Genomic DNA, 26,458 nt, shown 5'->3' on the forward strand with positions numbered 1-26,458 from the left:
TTGAGCATCGTGCGAATGGTATCCTAACAGGCGCATATAGGTTCGAGAAATTTGCCAGAACGTGACGACTGAAGAGGGCCCCAACAGATGGCAGAGTCAGGCAGTCGCAGCCCTGCAGGAAGCTACCGAAGCTTTTCTGGTTAGCTTGTTCCACGACGCGAATCTATGTGCCATCCACGCCAAGCGTGTTACAATTCAACAGAAGGACATTCAGCTTGCGAGACGGCTGCGCGCAGCATGGGGCATCCCAGTTTGAGGAGCGAACTCAGTATTGCGTTTATGCAATTTTAGGTTTTGGCAGGAAAGAGCGTTGAGCATTCTTGAAATCGATCGTTGGCTGCACCGCGACAGCAACTGATACACTAGGGCACCACGGAGGACAGCTCTTCCGGCGTTCAGCGGCGCAAAAGTGGTGTCGATGATGACATGTTGTCTTTTATTAGGGCTGTTTGTTATACCCATCAGAGGTTTGAATTCCTGAACTTGCCGATCGACTAGTAATCGAAGATATTTCCACATGCAGTCTGCTAAAGCATGCCACGTCCTTTGCAATTCCGCCGTCACGGTTCGAGCTCTACACCTGGTCCATTCCTTTCAGCACGTCGATGTTTCTACAACGAGCACTGTCCAAGTGGTCACTACTTCGGTACAGCACCTTGACTACAGTCGTATACTTTCAACCCAAGAACACGCAGCGGTACGCCTTCATTTCCTAGGAACCAATCGCCAAACACCGTGCCATACCCACGACTACCCACAACTACGTTGCCTTTGACGCTCGCACAATCGACTGGAAACGCTTTATCCTTCTCGAGGCGCGATCACACAAAATCCCAACAATCAGTACCCGAATCCACAATGCATATCACTGCGCTCCTGACCTTATACCTTGCTGCCACAGCTTCTGCATGTAAGTCCACCGTTGTACCTCAGCCCGAAACCCTGCATCCTCTCCCACATGTCGTACGAACTACTGATCCATTCCCGCCTAAGGCAAAAGGACACGAGACGACAACAACACCGAATGAACCAGCGTTTGCAATGTGCCTACGACTGGCTGCTTTCGCACGCTGCTGTCGCCAGATGAATACCCGGAGCGAATGTCTTTGTTCAGGTGTATGACTAGGCAAGGTTTTAGCGGATGGCTTCTGCAGACCTGCCGCGTACTTGTCATTGGGAATCGAAGTTAAAGATCTGCCGCAGCGTTTCTTTGTGTGAAGAGATTCCTGGATACATCACGGGATAGCTCTTTCCACGGAATGTCAGCGATAACACTGAGAAAAGTACTCGAGCTAGGAGTTCCCGTTGCAATTCATGTTGCACACATCGAATGAGGGGTATAATTCAATGATGGAACCTTCTGTGTGCTTTCCCGCTTGGGTAAATGCCCGCAGCACACGCCATCAATATCAATATTTTGTCACGTCCCCCGCGTATTCACTGCCGTTTGCTCCAAATACTCCTTTCGTGTCGCTTTCGTGCCGTCATCTATGAACCTCGCAAGCCATCAGCTATACTCAGATTCAGCGCGTACTATCTGCTTTGCAAGGAAACGAACATACCTTCAAGCATCCAACAGGATACTCAGTGCTTGCAGTCGCTACCCGCGACACCGGTCCGAAGCCAGCAGCAATAGTTGAACTTGGTCATCTTCTCGGCAATGCTATGAGCGACACAGTCCTGTTTCTCCGCGTCCCAGGTGCCATGGACGTGGGCCTCGCAGCAGTACTGGGACTGGTCGACAACGTTGTGGCCGCCTGCCCAGCACTTGCAAGCCGACGTAGTGGAGGTGAAGAGAATGAAGGTGAAGAGAAGCATCATGATAGCTAGAGTGCGCATCTTGCTCGTGTAGAGATGAGAAACGATGGCCTGTCGTCGAGGGTTCGAGATCAGGTAAGGTTATTGAATGGGTGGGTTGTTAAGAATGTGTTGAGAGAGGTTCCGGACAAGATGGTGGGGTGAGAGATTTCTTATTGCTATGATACCTTCCGTTTGCGCGCCTTGCGGGTTACCGCCGTCTCCAGTACTAGGTCATACGCCGTTCCAAGCCGTCACCTATGCTGCACGTGAGCATTTACTCATTTACTTTCCCCTCCTAGCGTAACATACCTTTAGCATCCATGAGGACACCTGCAGTCGCTCCAGCCACCGACACGCTTGCATCACTGCGAGAACCCCGACATGTCGTTCTTGATAGAGTGGCGATGCAGTCGACATCCTCGAGGTTGAAGGCGCCGTGGGTCAGCTTGCAGAAGCGCCCCGTCAAGGCCTTTTTGAAGCTGGCGTCTCCAGAACACGAGCACTTGCAAGCCATGGTTGTGGAAGTCAGGAGGGTGAAAAGAAGGTAGAGATCGTCGAGTAGCGCACCCTGTACGAGTATAGATGGAGGGAGCTTGATAGAGTCATTGTGGAGGAACAGTGCAAGATGTAGATTTGAAAAGATATATCTCGAGTTTCTCGAGTGGTACAGAGACCTGACAATGTGGAGAGCAGATTTATAAGCCTATCGTACCTTCCGTTTGTGCGCAGAGGGCTCGTGAGTTGAGGCCTCCCGGACCTTGAGAACTGGCCTGCAAACACTTTCAACCAATACTATTCACATTCTCCCAAGTCCATTCCGCCCACCGCCTACCCTAGACGGAGTAACCGCCTTCACACGTTGTGTCCACGGCTTTGTCTCTTGCCGAGATCCACGACCTGTCCTTGCCCCACTACAACACGCCATCTTCAAGCTGTTGGCTCTACTAGAAATCAGCAAATGTAGGTTTTTGTCTTATTTCTGGTGGCAAGGGTTACGTTGTCGCACCTGAAAGAACAATGACAGTCGCTCTTGGCGTTGAGCCTTCCTACTCGGCAATAGGTAGCGAAGTACATCACAGTCTCAGAGATGCTGGATGCGAGATAATCCTGCTTTTCGGCATCCCAAGTACCGTGCTGGTCCACGCAACAGTATTTGCTCCTCTCCACCACGTTTTTGCCGTCTTTGAAACATTTGCAAGCTAGCGTGGTAGAACTGAGGATGAACAGAGCTAGGATAGCTCTGTAACGCGTGTTTCACGTGCGGAGACTCGTTAGCACTCCTGGGGTAGGAGTTTCAGCAAATGAAAGTATCACGTAGATGGTAGGGCCAAGGAGTTGGATAGTGAGGGTCTCATAGCAGAAATAGGTCACGGAATTAGAAGGTTAATATACCTTCGGGGTGCGGCCGGCAACGGAGCCTGCTGCCACATGATTCCGAAGCATTACACCGCCCGTCCTTGGCCAAATAAACGGCATTGGATCAGTTGATGATTTGATTGCTACCTTAGTGGCAGGTGGTGGATCCCCTTTGCAGGTAATTGAAAAGTCGCATGACCTCCTCTTACAATCTCCGTCCCCGTACTTCCCAGACCGAGTGTCAAGCTTTTCAGCTCCCAGGTCATGACGCCAGTATAAAGCCCATAGCACGCGATCCTCAAGGTCTCAGCTACTCCGCCTGCCAATCAATTAGTGAGTGCACTTATTGCACTACCGGACCACTCGACTTACCTTTATGTCGTTGTTGTCGTTGCAGCCGAAAGAGCAGTGGCAGTCGCTCTTCGTGCCGAACTCGTGGCAACAGTTCCAGAAGTAGCGCAGGTTCTCCGAGATACTGTTTGCGTAGCAGTCTCCCAATTTGTCATCGAAGCGACCGTGGCCGCTATCCTCACAGCAGAACTTGGTGGTCTGGACGATGTTCTTGTCGTCGCGTCGACATGTACATGCCGAGATTGGGGACGCGAGACGAAGGGCAAGAAGGAAGAAGCAAATCGCTAGGTAGCGCATCTTGATTGTCTTGTGCGGGTGGAGGATACTAGTGGGAGCTTCCGAATTAAAGGAGAAGTTGAGAGTGTGATGAGATGATACGTCACAAAGGTGGCATTTTCAGGATTGCTAGACGCCCATTCCTTTTCGGCAGGCGCGATGGGGCTCCAGCTTCATCTTGAGTTCTCGTGGTCAAGTGGGCGAAGGTAAGAAAATGGGACGATACGGATGCGGCATGACTGGACGATAGAAAAGAACAAGTCCTTCGACAACGTAATCATGCAGCGAGTAAATCTCCAGATCTCTGCAGTCAGTCGTTGGCCAATATGGAGACAGCTGGCCATACCGACAGACCTACCAGATCACTCGATGGAATGCCTGTAGAATGGATCGTAAAATAAACTTAGCCACCACGACCGAGATCGTGTGATTGTAGTGTCTCGACGTCAAGGGTACGGTCGGAAAGACACAACGAATACTTTTCTTCTTTCGATCGTTGTAATACTAGGCCGGCGTGTATCTCTGTTATTGGCTCCCTCCGTTCGTTTCGTGTGAATACGCTGGAACTATGTGTACGTCCACGCAGGAGACGTGCGGGGAACTACAGTCGCGGTCGTACATCAATATCTGCTACCAGCGTTCTCCAGGACACATTTCCGTCCCCGACTGCCTTCACTTTCCTCCGGCTGGTCTGCTCTTCCCACTCTCCCAGATCGTCTCGGCTATATCATTGCACTATCAGTTTCTAGTATTCAAATCCTTTCTGACCGGTCCTCACTTGCAAGCGTCGCTTCACGACGAAGCCAGCTGCACGCCGATGCTCTTGTTCCGTCTCCTCTTCCTCATCTGCACCACCGCAGCTTGCAAATGCTTTCGATACAAGACCAAGCCATTCGGCCCATCGAAGGACCCAACCGAGGCTGCCTGCCACGAGGCACATGGAAAAATGAGATACTTCCCTAACGGCGACTTCGACTGCAATGCACACACAATGTCGAACAAATTACGTAAGTTCGCGATCTGGTGCAGTGTCTATGGGAATTGCTCGGATTGTGGTTGTCCCAGCGGGTGTAGCAACAAGTGCGCAAAAGACATGACCAATCCTGGAGCTATTCTTGATGATGGATCAAAGGAGAACGAAGGTGCAGATTGGGTGACCAAGGATGGCAATTCCATGAGCCGAGAGACCGACGAGGAAGGCGATGAAGGTATGTTCTTCAGGATTGGCCGGTTGGGTTGCGTAGTGACTGACTGAACCGAACAGAACTGAATAATTGGTGCGCTGCGAGTGAATGTTACACTCGTCCAGTCACACGGCATGGCCGTGCAAGTGGGCAGTAAGTCTTCGTGCCTGCAGCGTTATGTGGATTCAAGCGGCCGTTGCGCCGCAGTGACGTTGATTCTTTAGCGGACATCATCACTAGGGGAAAGTTTGGACCATCCAATGTAAAGACAAAATGAGAAAGGGGCACTCAACGACATCTTGTGTCCGATGAGAAACCCCGTTTCTAAGGTTCTTTCCCGTTTCGCGCCATACGCGTCAAAGCACGTGCTGCTGGTGACGTCACGCGTTTGTAACAGACACCACTTCACACTTGGCAGCCTTCTCACCATCGCCTTCGCTCCTCCTTCAGACGCAAGCAGTCATCTTGTATTCGGTGTTTCCAAGCGCAAAAGATTCCGGGACAAGATTTTAACATGCACTGATAGAGGTCAAAATAAAGCTCGAAGCGAAAAGTGGTGTTGACCCGTGGATCGCAAAGCTCAACAACGCCCAGTGCATCCCACAAGGAACATGTACTCTGCCTTTCTGATGCGTCTAGTTTTCTCTCTCACTCCCACCGCCGGTTCATTAGCTACCAAAGTTCAATCTTGATACAAACGATGTGTGCGCATCAGTCACAGACGTTTCCCAGCCGGGGGAATGCTCGTCTCCTTTCAATGTCAGCTTACTGTCTGTACCTGTTCCATATAAACAAGCACCTGCGTCGTCTGCTTCCGCTTGACCGACCATGTTATGTTGCAAATCTATGCATCAACTCTGCGGTCAGCATGTGGCTGCAGGTGGTTAATCGTACCCGCAAGCGACATTCTGCGTCTTCTGTCGAGATCCGGTGTGGCTTGACATATGAGCATCGATAAAACTTAGATTTGACGTCTAATATTCGTGCAGAGCTGCGCATCTGCCTTATCTCGATACCGAATGCATTGCGAGACCTTTCCCCAGGCCCTAAATGCTATACAGCATCTACACCGATGACAGTCCAACCCAGGTAGCGGGGGGTATCCATCCAGGAAACTCTCTTCTCGGCGCATGTGCGGTACAACGAACAAGCATCAAGGAAAACACTAGAATCTGCTCATGTGGCGCGATTGGCTGGTCCTGCCCGGCTGAAAGGTCTTTGATTGATCTACCGGCATGGCGAGAACAGCCCAAGATACAGGGGACTGTAAGACGTGCATCACCACACTATGGAAAGATTGGAGGTACAGAAGCTCTGAAGTTGCGAAATTTGTTTAAAAAGAGACGCTTGGGGCTACGAGAAGCCACGTTGGTCGTCAACCTGCTCCCTGAGCCGACTTGCAATGGCTACCTTACTGTCCCTTGTATTTGGCTTTGCCTGCTTGGCACTACATGGTCTGTCTTCGGCGGCTCCACCAGATATCAACAACAAGACTTACGAATACATCGTTGTTGGTTCTGGCCCTGGAGGTGGGCCACTCGCAGCGAACCTTGCAAAAGCAGGGCATTCCGTGCTCCTCCTTGAAGCTGGAGATGATCAGACGGAGAACTTGAACGTTTCGCAATGGGTCAATTTCAATGCCGCTGGCAATGATCCCGCGACGAGATGGGACTTTTTCGTCAAGCACTCGAACGACGCAGCGCGAGAGGCTCGGTACCTCCATCGCACGTGGAGGAGGACAGACGGCGGTTTCTATGTCGGTATTGACCCGCCCACCGGCGCGAAGCCACTTGGTATTTACTATCCTCGCGCTGGGACACTTGGAGGCTGTGCAATGCATAATGGATGTCTAACGATGGTCAGACCTCCCGAATTCAGACATAAATCGGCACTGACTTCCTGATGCAGAACCCTGATGACGTTGACTGGAATGGTATTGCGGAAACTACTGGCGACGAGTCATGGTCAGCAGAGAATATGCGCAAATACCTCGTCAAACTCGAGAAAGCACACTACAACAGCTCCTACGTACACGGTCACAATGGCTGGCTTGACACAACTATGCTAGATTCAGGATACGCAGGTTTCGAGGACGCGAGAGAGCTGATTACCCTCGCTGCCCAGGCCGCAGGCTACAAGGCATCCGACACCATCAGCCTACTAACGCGTGACATGAACGGCAACCAGACAAACCGCGACAATCTTGTTGGGCCATTTGGCGGCGTCAGCCACATCAATCCGAACGGCCGCCGCTCTTCCCCAGGATACTACGTACGAGACACTGTTGCCAAAAACAAGTACCCACTAACCCTCTCGCTCGATACCCTCGCCACAAAAGTTATCTTCAAGAGCACTGGCACCGCTCCTCGAAAGAAGGCTGCTGGCATCGAATACCTCCAAGGAAAATCTCTCTATTCTGCTGACCCTCGCTCTAACGCAAATGCCACCGGTAGAGCCGGCAAGGTCTACGCCTCCCGCGAGGTAATCATCTCAGGCGGCGCCTTCAACAGCCCACAACTGCTCCTCTTATCCGGCATCGGCCCCCGCAAACAATTAGAGAAATTCAGAATACCCGTCATCGCCGACCTTCCCGGCGTAGGCCAACAGCTCGCCGACAACTACGAAGCTGGCATCCTGTCCCTCGCCAACCGCGCTGTCAATGTCGGCCAGAACATCTTCCCAAACTTCTTTAAGAGCAGCGTCGGCAAGATCCGTGATATTTACATGTGGTGCGGGAATTTTGCTTTCGAGGGGTTCTGGCCCGGCTTCCCCAACATCCCGGAGAAGAATTTCACTGGAGATTATGGCCCAAAGGAGTACGAATGCGCACTCGTGCACATGAACCCGAGAAGCCAAGCTGGAACCATCGAGCTACAGTCGACGAATCCGCGAGATGTTCCTGTCATCAATCTGAATTTCTTTAAGGATGGTGCTGACGAGGATCTAACGGCCATATATGAGGGTGTAGAGTGGGTAAGATCGTGGCTGTCGAAGGTCAATGCGTCTGAGCCGACCTCACTTGCGCCATTCGAAGAGAAGCACCCCTGTGATGGCACCATTGGGAAGCAGAATTGCACGGCGGCCGCGCAGAAGATGTATATCAAGGAGCAAGCGTACAGTCATCATGCTTCCAGTAGCGCTCGTATAGGCGCGGATGATGATCGGTATGCGGTTTTGGATAGTGAGTTCAAGGTGCGAAAAGTGACTGGATTGAGGGTTGTAGATGCGAGTTCGTTCCCGAAGGTGCCTGGTGGTAAGTTCTCCTCCCAAGAGCGTTCGTTGAGAATACTGGAGCTGATCTTTAACAGGTTTCCCGGTGCTTCCTACGATGATGATTAGCGAGAAGGCTACGGACGTGATCTTGCAAGGCTTGGCTGACGAGCAGTCGAAAGCACAGTAGTTCGAGGTCTTTAAGTCGGAGAGAATATCGCATGAACGGTACATCCATGTTGACGACCAGGTCAAAAGTATATTTGTGTATCGTGCATCAATCGTAGTATGCTCTCAGCATCTAACGCGCCTTGTCATGGCAGTGAAATCTTTGTCTTTCCTCCGCCGGCTTCCCATCGTAGCCTTCCACATCTGCAAGCCCAATGTTCTTCAACCCATCAAGTCATTCATTTGCCTCCACTGTAGCCCCACATGCTCTCGCGATGCTAATCACCGTTTAGTTGTTGTTGTTGCCCTTGTTTGCCTTGGTGTTGCCCGTCTGTGCTCCGCCAGCGGTGTTTCCAGCAGTCGAGTCTCCAGCGGTCGCGTCTCCGGCAGTCTGGTCTCCAGCAGTTGCTGTGCCATTGGCAGCATTCGCCGAATTGTCGACTATCGCGCATCCGGCGGCTTGGTTCGCAGTTCCAGCAGCATTCGCGTTTCCATTGGCGTTGGCATTTCCAGTCGCATCATTCCCGGCGTTTCCAGCATCCGCAGCATTCGCGTTTCCAGCATTCGCAGCATCCGCGTTGACATTTCCAGCATCCGCAGCATTCGCGTTGGCATTTCCAGCATCCGCAGCATCCGCGGCATTTCCAGCATTGTCATTCCCAGCATTGTCATTTCCAGCATCCGCAGCGTTTCCAGCATTGTCATTTCCAGCATCCGCAGCGTTTCCAGCATTCGCGTTTCCAGCATCTGCGGCGTTTCCAGCATCCGCAGCATTTGCGTTTCCAGCATTCGCAGCATTCGCGTTGGCATTCCCAGCATCTGCAGCATCCGCGTTTCCAACATCCGCAGCATTCGCGTTGGCATTTCCAGCATCTGCAGCATCTGCAGCATTCGCGTTCGCAGCGTTGGCGTTTCCAGCATTCGCGTTGGCATTTCCAGCATCTGCAGCATCTGCAGCATCCGCGTTTCCATCATCCGCAGCATTCGCGTTCGCAGCGTTGGCGTTTCCAGCATTCGCAGCATTCGAGTTTCCATTAGCGTCTGCTGCGTTATTGTTGGCATTCACATCTGCTACATCGTCGCCAGCTGCATTGGTGTCAGGCTGCGCTCGGTAAATCCCGTCGAATAAACTCACCAGCACCACCTGCTGCTCCAGCATTGCCTGCTCCGCCAGCTGCATTACCTCCTGCGGCGTTGTTGGCTCCTAGTGGTGTCAGGCTGCACTCGGTAGATCCCGTCGAATAAACTTACCAGCACCACCTGCTGCTCCAGCATTGCCTGCTCCGCCAGCTCCGGCGCCACCGGCTCCGGCACCGTTGCCTTTTCCTTTCCCGCGTGTTGCCAAGGAGACATCGACGGAGCGAGCTGCGTTGACGTACCGGGCCACGTTCGAGGAGCCGCCCTAGACATGATCCATTAGCACGGCGTAAGATGGGATATAGGTTGAACGAACTTACGACATATCGGCGAGCTACATCTGTATTATCGAAATCGACTTGCTCAGTCAAGGCAGGCTGGGCAGCCAACAGACCAAATACGAAAGCCTGGGTAGCGGTGGAGAAACGCATGATGAAGATAGTTTAAAAGAATACTGATCAAGTTTATGCGGCTGTCCGGCAGTAAGGCGCGTAATAAGAATTACAGATTGTGAAGTAAAAAGAAGAGGACTGAACAGACACCTTGACCAGAAGGCAATGGAGGGAAACAATGTGGTGTGGTGTAGGATAAATTCTGACCTGAGGGAAGCTGGGCCTCTTTATGTATTCGTCCTGCCGCTGCTCAATGTTGGACTCACATCGCAATATTGCAACCTCATACGGGGCGGCGCCTGTTTCGTTCGTTCATTACGCAACGAAATTCCCATCTCCGACATTGTAGTGCTCACTCTGATGTCGCCGTCCGCATGCCGCAAACATGTCATGTCTTGGAGGGATGTGCCCAGCGAATCACAGAATCCTGAGGCGTTGATCCGTAGCAGCCTGATCCACGAGGTCTCTCTGGGATGCCTCCGCGAGCGACTGTGTCAGTCGATGGCCAAGATTCTGGGGGTTTTACGTCGATTCAGGAAGCCTCCACAAAGAACAGACCGAATGACCCAACCAGGCAGTCGGAGGTCTGCTCCGAAACCCGCAAGGTACAAGAAGTGCGGACCAAGCGAGCGACAGCGCATTTGACAGCTCCGAAACAGACGTTGGTGTTACGGCGGTCGAACAGCAACTGTGGGGTTAGCCTCAGGACAGTTTTGTGGGGTGCAGCCGATCACTGAGGTTTCTGTAACAACAACGGTCGCGAACACGCCAAGAATAGATGGTGCGCGAGAATAATGCCCTAATCTGTGGGTATTGCGCAAGTCTCGGAGAATGGACAGTCGGTAGGGTCCCGTGAAGATCGGGGTTGCCCAGAGCAGTGGGGCGCTTGTCCTACTACAGGCGTGACAGATTCCGAAAGTTTCTGCCCGGAATGAACGTGTTCGTTGCCTGCCTGCGCGCGTCTCATTACGCGTCAACCATTCGGGTATTGAGCGAGCCATTTCTTGTGTTCGTGTGGAGGGGTTTCTGTGACTAACAGGATTTGTGGAGTGGATGGGGGATTCCAACAGGTGCGCGCTCTCCTCAGGGACCTACCGACACTATACCGGTTGTTGGAAGGCGCACTCTAAAAACGCGACTTTTTGCTCGTCATTATGGTGGATCCCTAAGGGCTAAAAGAACAGAGAGGCAGTTGCGAAGAATTGAATGCTATATACTCCCATGGGTATTTAACCACTCCACAGCGTCGGTCCCGGCATAGCATAGCTAGTGATAGTGGTGTATGGGTTCATCAAGATGCCAGGGTCGTTCGACTTATAGAGCGCCGTGCCAGCAGTACCAGCAGGAAGCGTCTTGGTTCCCGAACCCGTAACAGCAATGTTGAAGCATTGAGGGTAGTTCTGTGCGCCGTTTGGAGAGTTGGCTCCGTGCAGGCTGTTAAGTCGTTAGCAAAGGCATTCCTGCATGTTGCTCGATTTCACTTGCGCAATAATCTCATGTCTAAAGACATAATTGCCAGCCTTAAGACTCGACGGCACAGTCAAGGTCCACTTTCCCGCCTGGTTTACCAACTTTTGGCTCGCCCACACCTGGCTCGAGTAATCGATGCCTTCAGCCTGGATCTTGACCCACTGCAGATTCGTCTTGACCACCTTGGAGCAGTCGCCATTGCACGCAGCGACGTATGCCAAGATAGGGCCGTATGGGTGCGGCCACGCGTCGGGGCCCCAAGAGAAAGTCAGGCTGCCGCCGGCCTTGACAGAGGCGGTGATGGCACCGGGCGCCGAGTTCTTGTGACAATTGATGTCGGCGGTGCCGTAGGCGTCAGGAGCGACGAAGCCGCTGTCGAGATTTTCTGCATACCACGCGGCTATGTTGGGGAAGGAACCGGTGTTGACTTTTTGGTAGTAGTAGTCCACTGAGAAGAGTTAGCACTACTTCCCACCGAGACATCTTGATAGATGATGCTTGGAGTGCAAAGATTCTTTGAAAAAGACGTACGTAAGAAACCCTGGTTGTACTGTCCATCAGTCGTGAAGTTGTTAACGAAACCATGTCCCATCACCGTAGCGGCGAAGCCCGCAACGACCGCAAGAGTTGCCTTCATAGTGTCGGTATGTCAAAGATCGGTTCTCGTTTCTATCGATCGCCTAAACGTCCATTATCGCCACGCCTTTATACATCTTTAATTACCTCGACCCAGGAGGCTCCAGTGCGTTTACTGGCGGCTTTTATGAAACTTAAACTTCCCTTCCCTACCTCTGTGACCTAGCCAAACCTACACGCCTAGGCTACATCAGCTCCTTCGCAATGTGCATGTATATGAGTTTGGTGCGAAAGTGCGGCTGCAGGCTTTCGTCAGTTGGTGGGATTTTGTGGGGTGTCGCATGGTGTTGGTCGCTAGGATGTGCAAGCCGGCACTTAATTAATCTACTAGACGCACTTAATATAACGACGGGACTCGCGACCAGATGTTAGATTTGAGTACGTGCTATTTTCCCCGCTAGGACGGGAAGCGGAACGGAGTGTGGTTCTCCTTGTTCTTGAGGGTTGGAAGGCGTTGGCGTTTTGTGAGTTACATCGCTGATCGCATACCGGTGTGTCGAAGGGGTTCTTGTTCAGCACTCGAGAGCGACTGGAGCGGGAGAAACACCAAGGAAGTTGCGGTGTTAAAGCTCAACGTCAGACATGATGGGTTGGGCACATTTCTACTACTGGTACGTGTCGTTTCGTTACTTGCGATTGGGATGTGAACAGTATGTAAAACCTCGAGATACTCATCTACATTGCGGAAACAAACATGGCTTCGCGCAAATTCTGAGCATTAGATAAAACATCGACTCATGAAAGGAACATCTCCAGGCAAACATGGTTACGCCTTCCTGTCGTATGTTACCCACCTCGAAAACCGAGTCCTGACACCGAGCAATGCAACAAACATGTCTTTGGGCCACGCACTGCCCCAAAAGTTAGCCGGATGCATGCATAATCAAGCACTCTTGCCCAGCCCACCCACACCTCCAAGCGCACCCGGCCCCTTTGACCCCTTCTGAAACTCCTTCATCTTTTCTCTCACAGCCGTCTTGATGTCAAATCCCTGCATCAAGCTTCCTCTCCGCCTTCTATCTTCAATCTCCTGTTTAACCTCCCTCACGATCTCATCAATCTCTGCTTCCGGATCGTCGGCGATGCCAAGTGTGGGCGCTCTCCTTACGCTAGAAGCATCGCTGCTCACGCTCAATGCCGATTGTTGGCGCTTTAGATCCGCCTCGACTTCCTCCTTTGCCACCTTTTCGATGTTGTCGCTGGAGGAGTTGGGCTGACGGGCGGCTTGCATCTTCTGCAGGTGATGCCGAATGGGAAGAGTGCGAGAGAAAGCGGCGAAGGAGGCAGCGACGCCGATGAGAGTGTAGAAGTAGACGCGCGACCAGACGAGCATAGTGCCGCTAAAAGAGAGAAGAATGAATGGAGCTACAGTATAGGCGAAGACCACTTGGGTGAGGAGCCACGTGAAGGCATCGTAGTATCTCTTCGAGGGTAGAGGTTGTTTGCCGTCCGGCGTCATGAATAGTGGGCGTATCAGTCGACGGGCATCTATGGGTTCTGTTAGCAGCTTTCCCGATCAACAATTGATTGCATTAATGGTGTACGCACTCTTTGCGATAGTCTGCAACAACGAGGCAAGCACAAAGGAGAGGTAGTATCCGGGGAAGAAGCCATGCCAGAAAGCGCTGGTGACGAAAGTTGCCAGTGTGGCTCGGAACCCGGGCTTCTTGCCCTTGGGTGTAACACGTAGGTACATGTAGTTGCGCAGCCAGTTGTTGGTATTGATGTTCCAGCCTCCAAGGAATGCTCGCGTGTTTTGGGCGAGTTCCACCTCCATGGGCTTGATGTTCGTCAGACGGTCCCACCTCGCTCGACCTGTCGCAGGATCGATGCCATTGTATCCGATACCAGCCAGGATGCATCCACCTTCAGAGAGGCTCCAGACACCATAATACTTCATTCGGGTAGTGAGGCCCAGCATGTACAGAAGCCAGATACGTCGCAGGAAGCCATATTTGAGAAAGTCGTCTGATAGGTATAAATCCACTGGGTACCATGATGAGAATTTCAGAAAGGCGAAGATCCAAAGAGTACCAATAACGCCTTTGATAGTAGCCGGGGTACCGCTGCGAGGAATTTTACGCTTCTTGCGGGTCGGTGGTGCTTTCGAAGGATCGACTCCTGGTGGAAGGGTAAACATGGTCGTACTGATGTAGCGGCTGTAATCGCTGTAGTCGAAGGCGGGTCCAGCCATTAACGCGGGGAAGAACAAAAAGTATCCGGTGTAGTCCAGCAGGCTTGGGATAGTCCGGATAGCGTGCTCTTTCTGGAAGTCAGTGAGCTCAGAGTCCGGAAACCGACCATCCTGAACATTCCAGCAGAAGGCAGTTAGTTTCATGACCATGACCATCTGAGCACCGGTTATATCGGTGGCTGAAGGGTCGTTCGTTCTTTGGCGTGCGATGTGACTAACAGACATATGCCCCATCAGGAAGACGAAGCCGATCCATGGCATGAAAGGGGAGTCGATTTTTGCAGCGATGAAGTAAGCACCATAGGCGCTTATTGCCAGCGTCAGAAGACCGTCCCATAGATCAAAGAGACCAACTAGATAGAAGAGAGACACCCTTGATAAATTAGCTTGACAATAGTTAAAGAGGAAAAGAATGTTTACACTATTATGAACAGGTTCTTCTGCCATGGTGCTTTGTCGGGTATGCGCTTGAGTACTGCAGCCAGTGGGAAGGATAGATAGAACGTGAAGACAAGTTTTACTGGAAGAGATCAGCAACCCCTCGGTATAAAGTTCTAAGCTACTCACACTCGTCTGCAGAAGTCCCAAGGGAGCTGCCAACATATTCAAAAGCTGTGTTGCCAGATGTTAGCCACTGGACATCTTTCGATCGCAAGTTCACACATACGCGCATTGATGTATGGTAGCATCTTGAGGGTTGGGGCTAATGCAGGTGAGAGCCAATGACGCAATGTAGGGCTGAGGGAAGAGAGGTGAGAGGACTACGACGGGAAATTATATGGCAAAGACTCGCATCATCTCAGCTATAGGATTGCCAGGTGGTGTCTCGAAGCGTCGATACAAGGACAAGTAAAAGTGCTGAGCAAGACGCCCGTGGTTGTGCCAGGTGTGACGTCTGCGCACATGGCGAGCGAAATCAGACGGGCACCTTTCCGTAAGCGGTGCTAGCGCAGTCCGTGGGCGGTCAGGGCCCGTTCACTGGCAGAATTTCAGGCCGTTGCCTGTCGCAAAACATCACGCGCGCAAGCACACGCGAATTTATCGTTCGCGGAGGAGTCAGTCGCCGGCGTCATGGCCTCCACGTACAATCTCGAGCCGCACCCCACGGCCAAGGTCGTTCTACACACGACAACCGGCGACCTCGAGCTCGAGCTCTTCGCGAAACAGACGCCCGTGACGTCCCGGAACTTCCTCCAGTTATGCCTCGACGGCTACTACGACAACACCGTCTTCCATCGTCTCGTAAAAGACTTCATCATACAGGGAGGAGATCCGACAGGCACCGGTCATGGCGGCGAAAGTAGTTACGATGGCGAGCCCTTTGCCGATGAGTTTCATAGCCGGCTCAAGTTCAATCGAAGAGGCTTGCTGGGCATGGCAAACACGGGAAAGAAAGATGACAATGGCAGTCAGTTCTTCTTCACGTTGGCCAATACGCCGGAGCTGCAGGGACAGAACACAATGTTCGGAAGAGTAGCTGGTGATACCATCTACAACCTCATGAAGATGGCCGAGTCAGAGATTGCAGAAGGAAGCGAGGACAGACCCATGTATCCCACGAGAATAACGAGCGCCGAGATCATCATCAATCCGTTTGACGACATGGTGAAGAAAGTGCAGGTTGCTCAGAGGACGGAACCAGATGCCAAGAAACCCAAGAAGACGAAGCGGAAAGCTGGGAAGAATTTGATGAGTTTCGGCGGTGACGAGGGTGAAGAGGCAGATTCAGCACCTGTGGCGAAGAAAACAAAGTACAATACGAAGCTAGTCAGCGCAGGCGCGCAGATACCGTCGGCCCTAGACGACACGCCTATGCCCAAGGCGCACAAAGAAGAGAAATCTATACCGATCCGCAAGCCACGGAAGTCTCCATCCCGATCACCCTCCCCCAAACCCGCATTCAAACCAGCGCATGCCTCACATCATCGACGAGAGGAGCCATCTCCTCCACCTGAGGAACTCTCATCAGAAGCGGACAAGCAGTCAAAGCTCGATCGCGTCAATGCTCAGATCGCGGAACTCAAGGCCTCAATGAAGAGAAACACGGGCGCCCAACGGGCAGAACCTACGAAAAAGAAGTCTCTCCTCGAGTCGATGGTACCCACCAGCACAGCGAAAGGCCGGAAAAGGGGCGCTGCAAGCAGTGCGGCTTCGGAGAAGACTACGCTCGACATCTTGTCCAAGTTCAAGTCTAAGCTCGAATCTGCCGCACCCGTGGATGCCAAGATGAAAACACCTGAAATACCTGAGGCGAATGCAGAGTCTGCTCCTGTTGCGAACGGTAGTAAAGCTGCAGACGAGGAGGAGGTTCCCTGTGATCTCCACTTCGTCGTAGGCTGCCAGTCCTGCACAGCTTGGGACAAACAAGGCGAGGAAGAATCAGATGATGATACCGGCTGGATGAACCACTCCTTGAGCTTTGCCAAAGATCGCTTGGGTAAAGATCTGGAGTGGAAGAGAAAGAACGAGGAGGAATTGTTGGTCATTGATCCGCTTGAAAAGGCAAAGGAATTTAAGGTGGACCGAAAAGGAAAGCGAGACTGGGACGACGGAAAAGGCAAGCGGAAGATGAAGATCTAATGAAACTAGTGCGAGGCATCCAAAACATCTCCCTGCGCAAACGCGCGACAATTTGCGCAATTCCTCATTGCTAGTCTACTGTTTCGCTGACTTTCGTCGCGAATCTGGTAAAAGCTCGTTGTTCGATATGTTGAATGCCAATCCTAGGCTACAGGAACTTGTACCTCCAGCATTAGAAAATGCCTGGCATGTGATTGACGTAGAAGGTGTCACGGGCACAGGCGAGCGGCCGCAGGGAGGCTCGACCAGTGAGCGCGCCTGCACTTCTGTAGTGGGGTCAACCACTTCAGCCTGCTGCTCAACACCCCAGCAAGCACTCTATCTTGCATCATCAGAGAACATCGCGTCACGATAAGCGTATCCTCTCGTTACATCATTCATACTATTCTCTCCACTTCCGTTACCATTATCTCAATCACCAACGTTGAAATTTCGCTACCTGTTATCAGTCTACCTGGGTAGCATGCTTCGTTGCCTATACGAGCAAACCGGTCAAGCTTGACGGGTCCTGCGCGTGGTCTAGCGAGGCTGCGCCCGAACACCCGGTCTGTCTCGCCAGCATCCACCGGTATTGCGACCAAAAAGGCAGATTCCATCTCAGCTCGAACGTGGTACATGGCCGTCTGTTCCCTGTCGTTAAACGCCCGTTCACTCTTACCACATTCGTCCGCTGTCTACACCAGATACACATATTCACGGCGCAAGTTTTAGCACTTTGGTTGCATGTCACTCACTAAACAGAGCTGGCCTACTACGGGTCGCACCCATCCAGCATGGCACCACGCCTCAACTTCCTCACAGGCTTCTTTGGATGGCAGCCCACCAAGCTGAGCAGATGCAATGAAAAAGCAACGAGGGCTTGGATGTGGGCCATCCATTTGATCTTGGTCATACCAACAGCCATGGCAGCGTTCGCCGCTCGGAACAACTACCTCTTGGTCCAACGATATCCGCAATTGGCACGATATCCTTATCATCCAAAAACCGAGTTGGCTTTTTTTATGACGTACATTGGGGTATGTAACGTGCACATGAAGCAGCACACTGGAGCAGATTTATCAGTGGACGTGATTACCATGTGAAATGTCACTGACAGATGCCAGTGTATTGTCATTTTTCCTTGGGTGTTCCTCGCCTCTCTTCTCCTCAGGAAGTGGTACGGGTCATGGACTCTAATCTACGGCATCATCAACTTGGGCCTCGCCATCACCATAGCCATGGGTGTAAGTATGCAGGCCCAATTTCTACCGGCCACCTCGGACGGCTGCAAAGGGGGTCAAGCCGTCGATTGGCAAGTAGAAATCACCGGATATCCTAGTATCTTCACGCTCGCTGCGACACTCGATAGTAAAGATGCGAGTAAGGCCGAGGCTATTTGTAAGAACCTAGTCGGCGGCTGGACAATAGCGACGACCGTTGTGTAAGTTCACCATTTCGCAATCTTCTTTCAGTCAGCATAGCACAAACACAGATATCCTTTTTTCAGTAGCATGTATAACTGACCACGAATGCACAGCTTCTTCCAGTTGCTCCTCGCCTATATTAGCGTCTTCTTTGACGAGCGCGAGTACAGCCTTCTAAATCCCATGCGCCCGGCTGTTTGGATCCTGGTCATCTTCGTGGGTCCTGCACTCCTGGTTCATGACATTATCTTTCCACGAATACGTCTCTGGCTCAGCTACACGAAGAAAGTTGTCGCCGAGCTCCGCAGTACGAAAGACCTTCGGATACCATCACAGACGCAGTTCAAGCCGCAATACCGAAATTTTGAAGTACCGAAGACGAGACTGACGAATGTCCTCTCCATCGAACACGTGTTGCTGAACGTGGTCGATTACTTACATCACGAAGATGTCGTGAACATGAGCTTGGCATGTCGGGCTGTAAGGGAAGTTGTATACCCGCCAAACGATCTCGACTATCGCGTTCCAAAATTAACGAGACACTGTGAGTAAACTATGTTGCCTCACGTTGCCTGTGCCACTAGCCCAAATAGTCGATGTTGGACTACCTGCTGATCTCATGTCGCAGGCTGCAGCATCACCGAGCAATCCAAATGTCTCTACTGCAACAATAAAGTCTGCGGCTCCTGTCAACGCAACCCTCTCTGGCCCGGCCTATCCGGCCGCCGCCATGTAACCGAATGCGTCCCCTATTGCGAGCCATGCTACTACAAGTCCTTCGCGCGACATCCGCGCGGCTACAAGAAGCCATGCAAGTGCTACAGCACAGACCGCAGCAACGAATTTCAGGATGTCTGTCGCTCTTGCATGACCAAAGACGTAACTACGCTGCAGGCTGCGCGGCATAGGCGGTATCAGCAGGAGGCAAGAGATATCGCGCACAGGGAGGGTGTGAAGTGTGGTAGTTGTAAGAATGTGCTGAAGGATGGGATGAGGTGGTGGAAATGTGGGAAGTGTGGGGGCGAGTGTAGGAATAAGATACATCCAGGTTTTGTGAAGAGAAGGAAGGAGAAGGATGTCGAGAAGGGCGACACAGGGATTGGGGAAATGGACACAGATGCATCATTGTGGAAGAAGTGGGGTAATGTGTTGTGAGTTGTTTAATGAGGTCGAGGAGCGCAAGCTGATATCTCATGCAGTCTGCCTGGGCGGTGAACCGGAGCGTACATGCGATGAGCTCACATCATGGTTGGTGTTCGTGGATCCGTGTAGAAAAGACCCCCGTGCAGTGGCATCTCATGTTCTGAGTAATAATCTGAGGGCTAATGATAACCAACGTCCAGCGTGCTTCCCGGAACCGTTCCGGTGCATATGCAGGAATTGAGAAGATCCTTGCAACTGGTTACACGAATATTGTGATTCACTACTCTCCCATACATCCAGTAAGTACGTGGAGATACCGCTGCAGCAACACTCGCTCTGTAACCTATGGGATTTCACTGAGCGTAAGTTCGCGAAACAGGAACAATCCAATAGCGAGAGTCATTGGCGTAATGCGCAATCCGATGCTGGTAGTGAGTCAAGCCTTATCTCTGCGCGTTCGAAATTTTGGACAGAGTTCGTATCGCTGCCTTTCCTATCGGATCTCTTCCCAGGAGGCAGCATGGTATCACAGCGTCTAAGGCCCGTTTCTGACTCATTTATGCCGTTTCGGATTGTTGCCAGTTGTGTCAAAGCAGTGTGGGTGTCGTATGGTCGTGCTAATGGTGCGAACAATCTGCTCAAGGCTGGTACCATTGGCATTCTTTCTTGTTTGCCCTTCTTCCTGCAACCTGCTTTACTTTTGCAAAACGGCTTTCACAAGAATCGTTTCTTGACCGCTCTACTGCTCACATTCTCATCTCGAACTCGAGCCGTTCCACCAGCAGGGGTACGCAACCAGCTGCATGTCCGCACGTCACACAACGCCACCTCAATATGCGAAGAACGCATCGCACCCACAATCAGTGAGTCTACATGCAACTTGTGAACCAACGAATTCTTCACCTTACTGCCGGCCCCACTAATCGCGTTCTATTACGGCGCGAAAAGCGCGGTTGCGCGGCGTCATGTGAGTGGGGGTGGGCGTTGCTGGGAAACGGCGATTTCTCACCTTCACCTGCGTTCACACAAGGAAAGAGGGAGAGCGGACTATAAATTTTCGATCCGCACGCGAGCTGAACGATTGATCACTTGCCTTCCACAACTCGACACAGCTTAACTACTACGACTGCTTTTGGACAACAGCTTTGCTGCCTAACTATCCCACGTCTACTCTCAACATTCACACTTGGAGCTGTAAGTCTCTCCTCTCTATTTTCTTGATGGGCTTGATGGACTCGCTTGAGTGGCAGCCTGATCCGGATGCACATGAGCATAGTTGGACACGACGGGCTCTATCTAGAGCACACCTCCCCTCAAGATGCTACATGAGCAGCATATTAACATTCAGGCAGCAACATCATGCCTATCAATTGGCAAGACCCCGAGATCAAAGACCGTATCCTTGCCTCCATCATTGCCTCATTTGGCACTGCGGTACGTCGTACTGAACACCACCCCAGCACTCCGCCCAATTGACCCCTCCCAGATCAACTGCAAAGAAGTCGCCCGCATCTTCGGTCCCGAAGCCACATACGACGCTATCGAGAACTTCCTGCGAAAGCCCAAGAAGAAGGCCAAGGAGCTCATGGTCGAGGCGACCGCCCGCGGAAACGTGGCGCCTACTCGTGGGGCTAACAGCCCAGCGAAGCAGCAGCGCGCGCCGAGGACACCGAAGAAGAGCGATGGTGAGGTTTCCTGCCTTGTATTTATTAGATGCAGGCTAATGCTGAGTTTCAAAGGTGTCAAGACCGGTCGCGTGACCAAAGGCACTCCGAAGAAGAATACCGGATCGCCCATCAAGAAGGAGATGTTGGCTGAGGATGAGTACATGTTCGGTGGCGGTGCTGTGCATACTCCACGGGGCGACTACGAGATGGACGACGAACTTGACAACGAGATCTAGGCTCCTCGACGGTCCGCGCGTGCTTTGCTTTGGTCGCAACAGTGCCGTGCTGCATTTTAGGCTGGACATCATTGTAAGGTACAGGCATTCTTTGAATGTGTACGGTTACCTGTTACGGATTTTAGGGCTTCATGACTGGTAGATGCGCTGCGGATTCCCACCGCTTACGCAGCGTCGCCTGCTGTCAATGAAGAACTCGACAGCGTAGTGGGCAAGGCGGAAAGCTAATATGAACCTGACATCCACTGGTGCTTACTCTGCATGTGATGTTCAAAGGTCATTGGTAGCTGATCGAAGTTCGAAGTTCATCAAACATGGTATCGGCTTTTGCATACTCTAGGTGTATGATGCGATTATCAAGCCTGAGATACATGCGTAGGGTAGAGCTGTCTCCCTCTCGACCACGTCTGTTCCGTCGCAGCCTTCAGCAAAGTATCCGCGCTCCACTCGCAATCGAGGACTACAAAATCAGCCCGCATCCCTTTCCCCAACGTGCCCGTCCACGTCTCTGCAAAGCGTGAATGAGCCGCACCTGTTGTTGCGGCATGGAAGGCTTGTGTCATTGTCAATGCTTGATGGGGAGTCGTCTTTGCGTTCATCTCAGGCCGCGTCGCCGATCTCCTTGTTGTTGCGTTGTACAAATTCGGTAATGGGAGATGTAGCGCAGTCGGAGCATCTGTGCCTAATGCGACACATGCGCCGCCATCAAGGAACTCCTTGTAAGCAAATGCGCGCTCGAATGTTTTCGCACCGACCAGCTTTTGGTAGTCTATTAGGATCGCTGGATCGGAGTGGACTGGTTGTACGGATGCAGTGATTCCAAGCTCCCCTAACCGCTTCGCATCTTCTTCAGAAGTAAGCTCAAGATGTTCGATGCGGTGCCTGCCGCTGGGACTGTTAGATTTAGCAATCGCGTTGATGGCTTGAGTGACAGCTGCATCTCCGATCGCGTGGATCGCTACCTGGAGTCCAGCCTGCGTTGCTTGGTATACAACTTCGTCCATTGCGTCTGAAGGCCATAACGGCTCGACCATGTCCACATGTCCAGTATATGGGTGACTTAACGCGGCAGTGCATCCATCGACGACTCCATCGCAAATGAGCTTGATACCAACGATGCAGAATTCAGGGGATGCCGACGGAGACCACTCTCTCATCTGTGCAATTGCCACGTCGACTTTGTCGGAGAGTCTACCTCCACTTCCCGGAGGCGTAATCAGCCAGTGCGCGGCAACATGTATGGGCAGTGCTCCATTCCTCTCCCGGTACAACTTCAACGCGTCCCAAGCGTTGTCATCCATGGCCATATCGATAGCTCCCGTGTACCCTGCAGCGATGTACGCTTGGAAGGTCTTGTCTAGCGCGCCTTGTTTCTCTTCTGTTGTGTAATGCGCGTTTAGGAAAGACCACACAATATCGACCTGCCCGGCCTCTGCGAAAAGCCCACTCGGTCGTCCACTGTCATCGCAAACGACGTGATGCGGGCCAAGATCCGTTGCATTATCTAGAGGTAGCTCTCTCAGTGCGGCGGTGTTGACCCAAGATGAATGCAGATCCAGCGCTTCCACGTAGATCGGTCGTGGATCCAGGTCATCTAGCATTGTTGCTAAGGCTTGTCGACCTGTGCTACGCTGCTGCCATCCGCGGCACAGTATACGTGGTAATTCGGGATTGGTCTTAGCATGGTTTGAAATGGCGGTGCGTACTTCTTCGAGCGACGCACAATTGGTCAGGTCGAGCTTTTGACGGGATAAGCCGAAGAAGAGAAGATGAGTGTGCGCGTCAATGAGGCCCGGTACTACGAGCTGTTGCTTGAGGTCGGTTGCTTCCGCTCCAGAGTTGAGGAGACCTTGAACAATAGCATCGTCTTCTGTACCAACGTGGAGGATCTTCCCGTCCTGAATTGCCATGCAGCTTGAGAATTCCATCTCGTGCTGCCGCGCGCTCGAGTTTGCGAATACACGTGCGTTGGTGAAGATCTTGGTAGACATTCTGCTTATTATCTTTCAGACATGCAGTAATCGTAGGTAGTTACGTTGATTTGATGTTGCTGTTGTTGAGGTAGAGGGTGCTGGGGGAGATGTCGCTTGGTGACTGCTATCCGCCGGATTGCAGACGAGAAGGCAGGACGAAGAAAGGGCAAATGCAGTTTCCGATTAAATCTCAATAGTGTGTCAGCAACCTTGGAACTCTCTACCGCACGTGCCTCGATATCTGCGTTCAGATGAACCGTCCTTGCGTTTTCACAAGGAAGCAGCTGTCTAACCGCATTGAGAAGGTCCAGCCGTGACGCTGCGATGCCCGGCAAGCGCTAGTGACTTTACCGCGCAATGCACCCGGGAACTACTCCACAGCTATCTCAATCTTGTCGCAGCCTCCCCCGCATACCGTGGAATGCATCCGTCCGAGCCAACGAGGGCCACGCAGCCCAGGCCGGTCTATCGGAAACCTTATCAATTCGATGAAGATTGACCTCAAATCGCACCTCGCCCTTATCTTGCAATGCTGCATAGGAGGAAGTCGGCGCGATAGACGCGGTAGATGTTGTGTATAAGGGGTCCGAGGGCCCCGACATGACCCCTAGGGCCCACCGAGTTTGCTTCCTCGCCCAGAATGCAGCCAGTCTCGGTACCGCAGGATGATGACTCGTCGGCATGGCCGCCGGGTACTGTCACCCTCGAAGGTTCGCTCCATCATTCGAAACATACAGCTCACGACCAAGTGTACTGACTTCGGATGTACAGAACTTCGTCATGCCGCAGATGGGGCTGAAGGTTTCGAAGTCGTACTTGTACCGGCACCTTCGAATGATCCAAATGATCCGCTGGTATGCTCATCCACTACTGCTCCAGTCAATCCGCAGCATTGCCTGACTCTCTATAGAACTGGCTAGGCCGAGAGAAGAACCTTAATTTTGGTTTGACGCTTCTTTACTCTCTTTTGGTGTTCGCACTGTAAGTTTGTTTTCGAGACTTTTGTACATGGTTAGTATTTGAAGTTGACGAACTGCTCGCTAGAATCTCTGCAATCACCCCAACGTGGGCACCGATGAATATCGAACTCGGCTTCAGTTATGAGACGCTCCAAAACAGCTATGCGACAGGCACAGCAGCACTCGGTGTCGGGGCGCTGCTTTTCATCCCATTCGCTCTCAAGTATGGCAGGCGACCGATCTACATCCTCAGTTCCCTTGGACAGGTCGCAGTCGCAATCTGGGCTGCGAAGATGACCTCAACCGCAGACCTATACCTCATCCAAGTGTTCAACTGCTTGTTTGGTTCATTGGCTGAAGTCATTGTACAAATGACTATTGCTGATGTATTTTTTGTTCATCAGCGAGGCTTGATGAATAACCTCTACATCTGCACGATGACCATCGGTACGTCAATGTCAGCGTTGGTCTCTGGGTATATCACAGTCGGCCAGGGCTGGCGGTGGGTATGGTGGTGGACGGCCATCTGTATGGGTACCTGTCTTACCCTTTTCGCGTTCTTCTACGAGGAGACCAAGTTTGTTCCACCTATTGACGGTTTCACCGGAGCTCCTCATCCATCTGTTCACTCGGCCAACAAAGCGACGATGAATCCGGATGTCAAACCTGGTGACGACCAGCTCAAGCCTATCGAATCTATTGTAACGGTAATCATTCCTCCACGGAAAACCTACATCCAGCGTTTGAAGCCATGGTACACGACATCCGGAGGTTTTAGAAAGCTCGCGCATCACAGCTATCAACCGCTTCTTGTCCAGTGCACAATCCCAGCCGTATTGTACGTTGCTCTTCTGTACGGTCTTGTCACCGCCGCTTTGCAGGTTTCCGTCACTCTGGTCGCCACATACATGCCGGCCCCACCGTATAACTTCAACGCTGCAGCAGTGGGACTGATGAGCCTCCCACCTCTCATTGGTAATGTTATAGGTACAGCACTGAGTGCACCGTTCAGCGATCGCATCATTCTCTACCTTGCTCGCAGGAGCAAAGGAGTGTACGAACCCGAGATGCGACTCTGGTTGCTGCTCGTGTTTGCTCCTGTGTTCCCTGCCGCATTGCTCCTTACTGGCTACGCGCTTGATAAAGGCATGAGTTGGCCAGTTGTTGCTGTCGGTCTCGGCCTCTTAGGGTTTGCCATGCCACCGATCGCTAGTGTTGCACTGACCTATCTTACGGACGCGTATACCGATGTGAGTATCTTCCACAACCTCCCACTTTCGGTACACTGACAAGATGCCATAGATCATTGCTGATGCTGTTATTGGAGTGACTTTTACTCGCAACATTATGGCCACTATCTTTGTTCTCGTACTCACACCCTGGGTTGAACGAGTCCAACTGCACAATGTTATGCTCACCTTCGCGATGATAACACTGCCAGTCCTCGTAGGTGGTACTGTTGCTTTGATTGTGTATGGCAAGAGTCTACGAAGCTGGACGAAGGACAGATATCGTTGCTATGCAGCGAGGCAGATGGACACAAGGACCTAACGTCGCTGTACTGGTCTTCACGTATGATTGAGAACAGAATGTGAACCTGGCCAAAGGTCAGGGATGTCTCGATACATATGCAATTGATCGGAATTCATCATTGCGCACCAAGTTATCACATTGAAAGGCCGCCCGTTTCCTTTCACCATTCCGAGAGGCTACTTGACTATGTGTTGATGATGATTACGAGTGGACTGTATCGATCAGAAGTGATAGAAAAATCATTCGAAGAAGGGAAGAAAATAGCATGAGAGGTTGCTATCTAACCGAACAAGAAGAGGGCTTTCCGGAGTGGAGCGCTGAGGTGGCGCAGCACGGCGTCGCACATCATCTCGCTTAGTGAAAAGCGGAACGCGATGGATTGCGTTGCACTGCACTCTGTGGGCGAGACGAGAGATGGATGACATTTCACTGCAATCCTTAGCGCGGACGAGGTCTCAAGGGGCTGTGCTTGCACAACATGTTGCTTAAAGAAGTGATCCTTGTTGTCTGACCCACCACATTCGGGTATGACAAAATATTTACCGTGCTGGATAGTTGTTGGGAGTTCGAAGGAGCTCCGTTGTACCTTGCGTTAGCGCCAACTTCAGCTGCGGACGACGCAACCCTAATATTATATTACTAAGAAAGATCTTGAGGTTAAGCTGTTACCTATAGTATAAAGCTTTCTGTAAAATTTTAAGCAGATAATATTATGCTATTATGGTGTGGGCAAAAGCAAATCAACTTGGTGTTCTCGCCAAAGGCTACTCGATAGAAATGAGCTCCTTCA

General features: G+C 51.8%; 9 protein-coding genes across 9 annotated transcripts; 5 read left to right on the forward strand and 4 right to left on the reverse strand.

Moving 5' to 3' along the window:
- Nucleotides 1-6,369: 6,369 nt before the first annotated feature.
- Nucleotides 6,370-8,367, forward strand: N0V89_005645 (uncharacterized protein; the record flags this gene model as incomplete). The annotated part of the gene is made up of 3 exons (XM_056214421.1): nucleotides 6,370-6,825; nucleotides 6,876-8,220; nucleotides 8,276-8,367. 3 exons carry the CDS (start codon nucleotides 6,370-6,372, stop codon nucleotides 8,365-8,367), a joined length of 1,893 nt encoding a protein of 630 aa, XP_056071688.1.
- Nucleotides 8,368-8,634: 267 nt separating this feature from the next.
- Nucleotides 8,635-9,913, reverse strand: N0V89_005646 (uncharacterized protein; the record flags this gene model as incomplete). Its single annotated transcript, XM_056214422.1, has 4 exons — nucleotides 8,635-9,431; nucleotides 9,481-9,549; nucleotides 9,597-9,747; nucleotides 9,803-9,913. 4 exons carry the CDS (start codon nucleotides 9,911-9,913, stop codon nucleotides 8,635-8,637), a joined length of 1,128 nt encoding a protein of 375 aa, XP_056071689.1.
- A 1,190-nt stretch (nucleotides 9,914-11,103) lies between these two features.
- On the reverse strand, nucleotides 11,104-11,981 carry N0V89_005647 (uncharacterized protein; the record flags this gene model as incomplete). The annotated part of the gene is made up of 3 exons (XM_056214423.1): nucleotides 11,104-11,308; nucleotides 11,447-11,792; nucleotides 11,876-11,981. The coding sequence occupies 3 exons, from the start codon at nucleotides 11,979-11,981 to the stop codon at nucleotides 11,104-11,106; spliced, it is 657 nt and encodes a 218-aa protein (XP_056071690.1).
- Nucleotides 11,982-12,863: 882 nt separating this feature from the next.
- ale1 (Lysophospholipid acyltransferase) lies at nucleotides 12,864-14,863 on the reverse strand (the record flags this gene model as incomplete). Its single annotated transcript, XM_056214424.1, has 5 exons — nucleotides 12,864-13,468; nucleotides 13,529-14,547; nucleotides 14,595-14,694; nucleotides 14,742-14,786; nucleotides 14,842-14,863. 5 exons carry the CDS (start codon nucleotides 14,861-14,863, stop codon nucleotides 12,864-12,866), a joined length of 1,791 nt encoding a protein of 596 aa, XP_056071691.1.
- A 214-nt stretch (nucleotides 14,864-15,077) lies between these two features.
- CWC27 (Peptidyl-prolyl isomerase cwc27) lies at nucleotides 15,078-16,754 on the forward strand (the record flags this gene model as incomplete). The annotated part of the gene is made up of 2 exons (XM_056214425.1): nucleotides 15,078-15,108; nucleotides 15,160-16,754. 2 exons carry the CDS (start codon nucleotides 15,078-15,080, stop codon nucleotides 16,752-16,754), a joined length of 1,626 nt encoding a protein of 541 aa, XP_056071692.1.
- Nucleotides 16,755-17,971: 1,217 nt separating this feature from the next.
- On the forward strand, nucleotides 17,972-18,893 carry N0V89_005650 (uncharacterized protein; the record flags this gene model as incomplete). Its single annotated transcript, XM_056214426.1, has 3 exons — nucleotides 17,972-18,174; nucleotides 18,271-18,701; nucleotides 18,751-18,893. The coding sequence occupies 3 exons, from the start codon at nucleotides 17,972-17,974 to the stop codon at nucleotides 18,891-18,893; spliced, it is 777 nt and encodes a 258-aa protein (XP_056071693.1).
- A 1,766-nt stretch (nucleotides 18,894-20,659) lies between these two features.
- N0V89_005651 (uncharacterized protein) lies at nucleotides 20,660-21,203 on the forward strand (the record flags this gene model as incomplete). Its single annotated transcript, XM_056214427.1, has 2 exons — nucleotides 20,660-20,734; nucleotides 20,787-21,203. 2 exons carry the CDS (start codon nucleotides 20,660-20,662, stop codon nucleotides 21,201-21,203), a joined length of 492 nt encoding a protein of 163 aa, XP_056071694.1.
- Nucleotides 21,204-21,559: 356 nt separating this feature from the next.
- Nucleotides 21,560-23,194, reverse strand: N0V89_005652 (uncharacterized protein; the record flags this gene model as incomplete). The annotated part of the gene is made up of 1 exon (XM_056214428.1): nucleotides 21,560-23,194. One exon carries the CDS (start codon nucleotides 23,192-23,194, stop codon nucleotides 21,560-21,562), a length of 1,635 nt encoding a protein of 544 aa, XP_056071695.1.
- A 622-nt stretch (nucleotides 23,195-23,816) lies between these two features.
- On the forward strand, nucleotides 23,817-25,424 carry N0V89_005653 (uncharacterized protein; the record flags this gene model as incomplete). The annotated part of the gene is made up of 2 exons (XM_056214429.1): nucleotides 23,817-23,886; nucleotides 24,193-25,424. The coding sequence occupies 2 exons, from the start codon at nucleotides 23,817-23,819 to the stop codon at nucleotides 25,422-25,424; spliced, it is 1,302 nt and encodes a 433-aa protein (XP_056071696.1).
- Between the last annotated feature and the right edge of the window lie 1,034 nt (nucleotides 25,425-26,458).

The sequence above is a fragment of the Didymosphaeria variabile genome, assembly GCF_027946475.1.
Source record: "Didymosphaeria variabile strain IMI 356815 chromosome Unknown scaffold_4, whole genome shotgun sequence".
Taxonomy (NCBI): domain Eukaryota; kingdom Fungi; phylum Ascomycota; class Dothideomycetes; order Pleosporales; family Didymosphaeriaceae; genus Didymosphaeria; species Didymosphaeria variabile.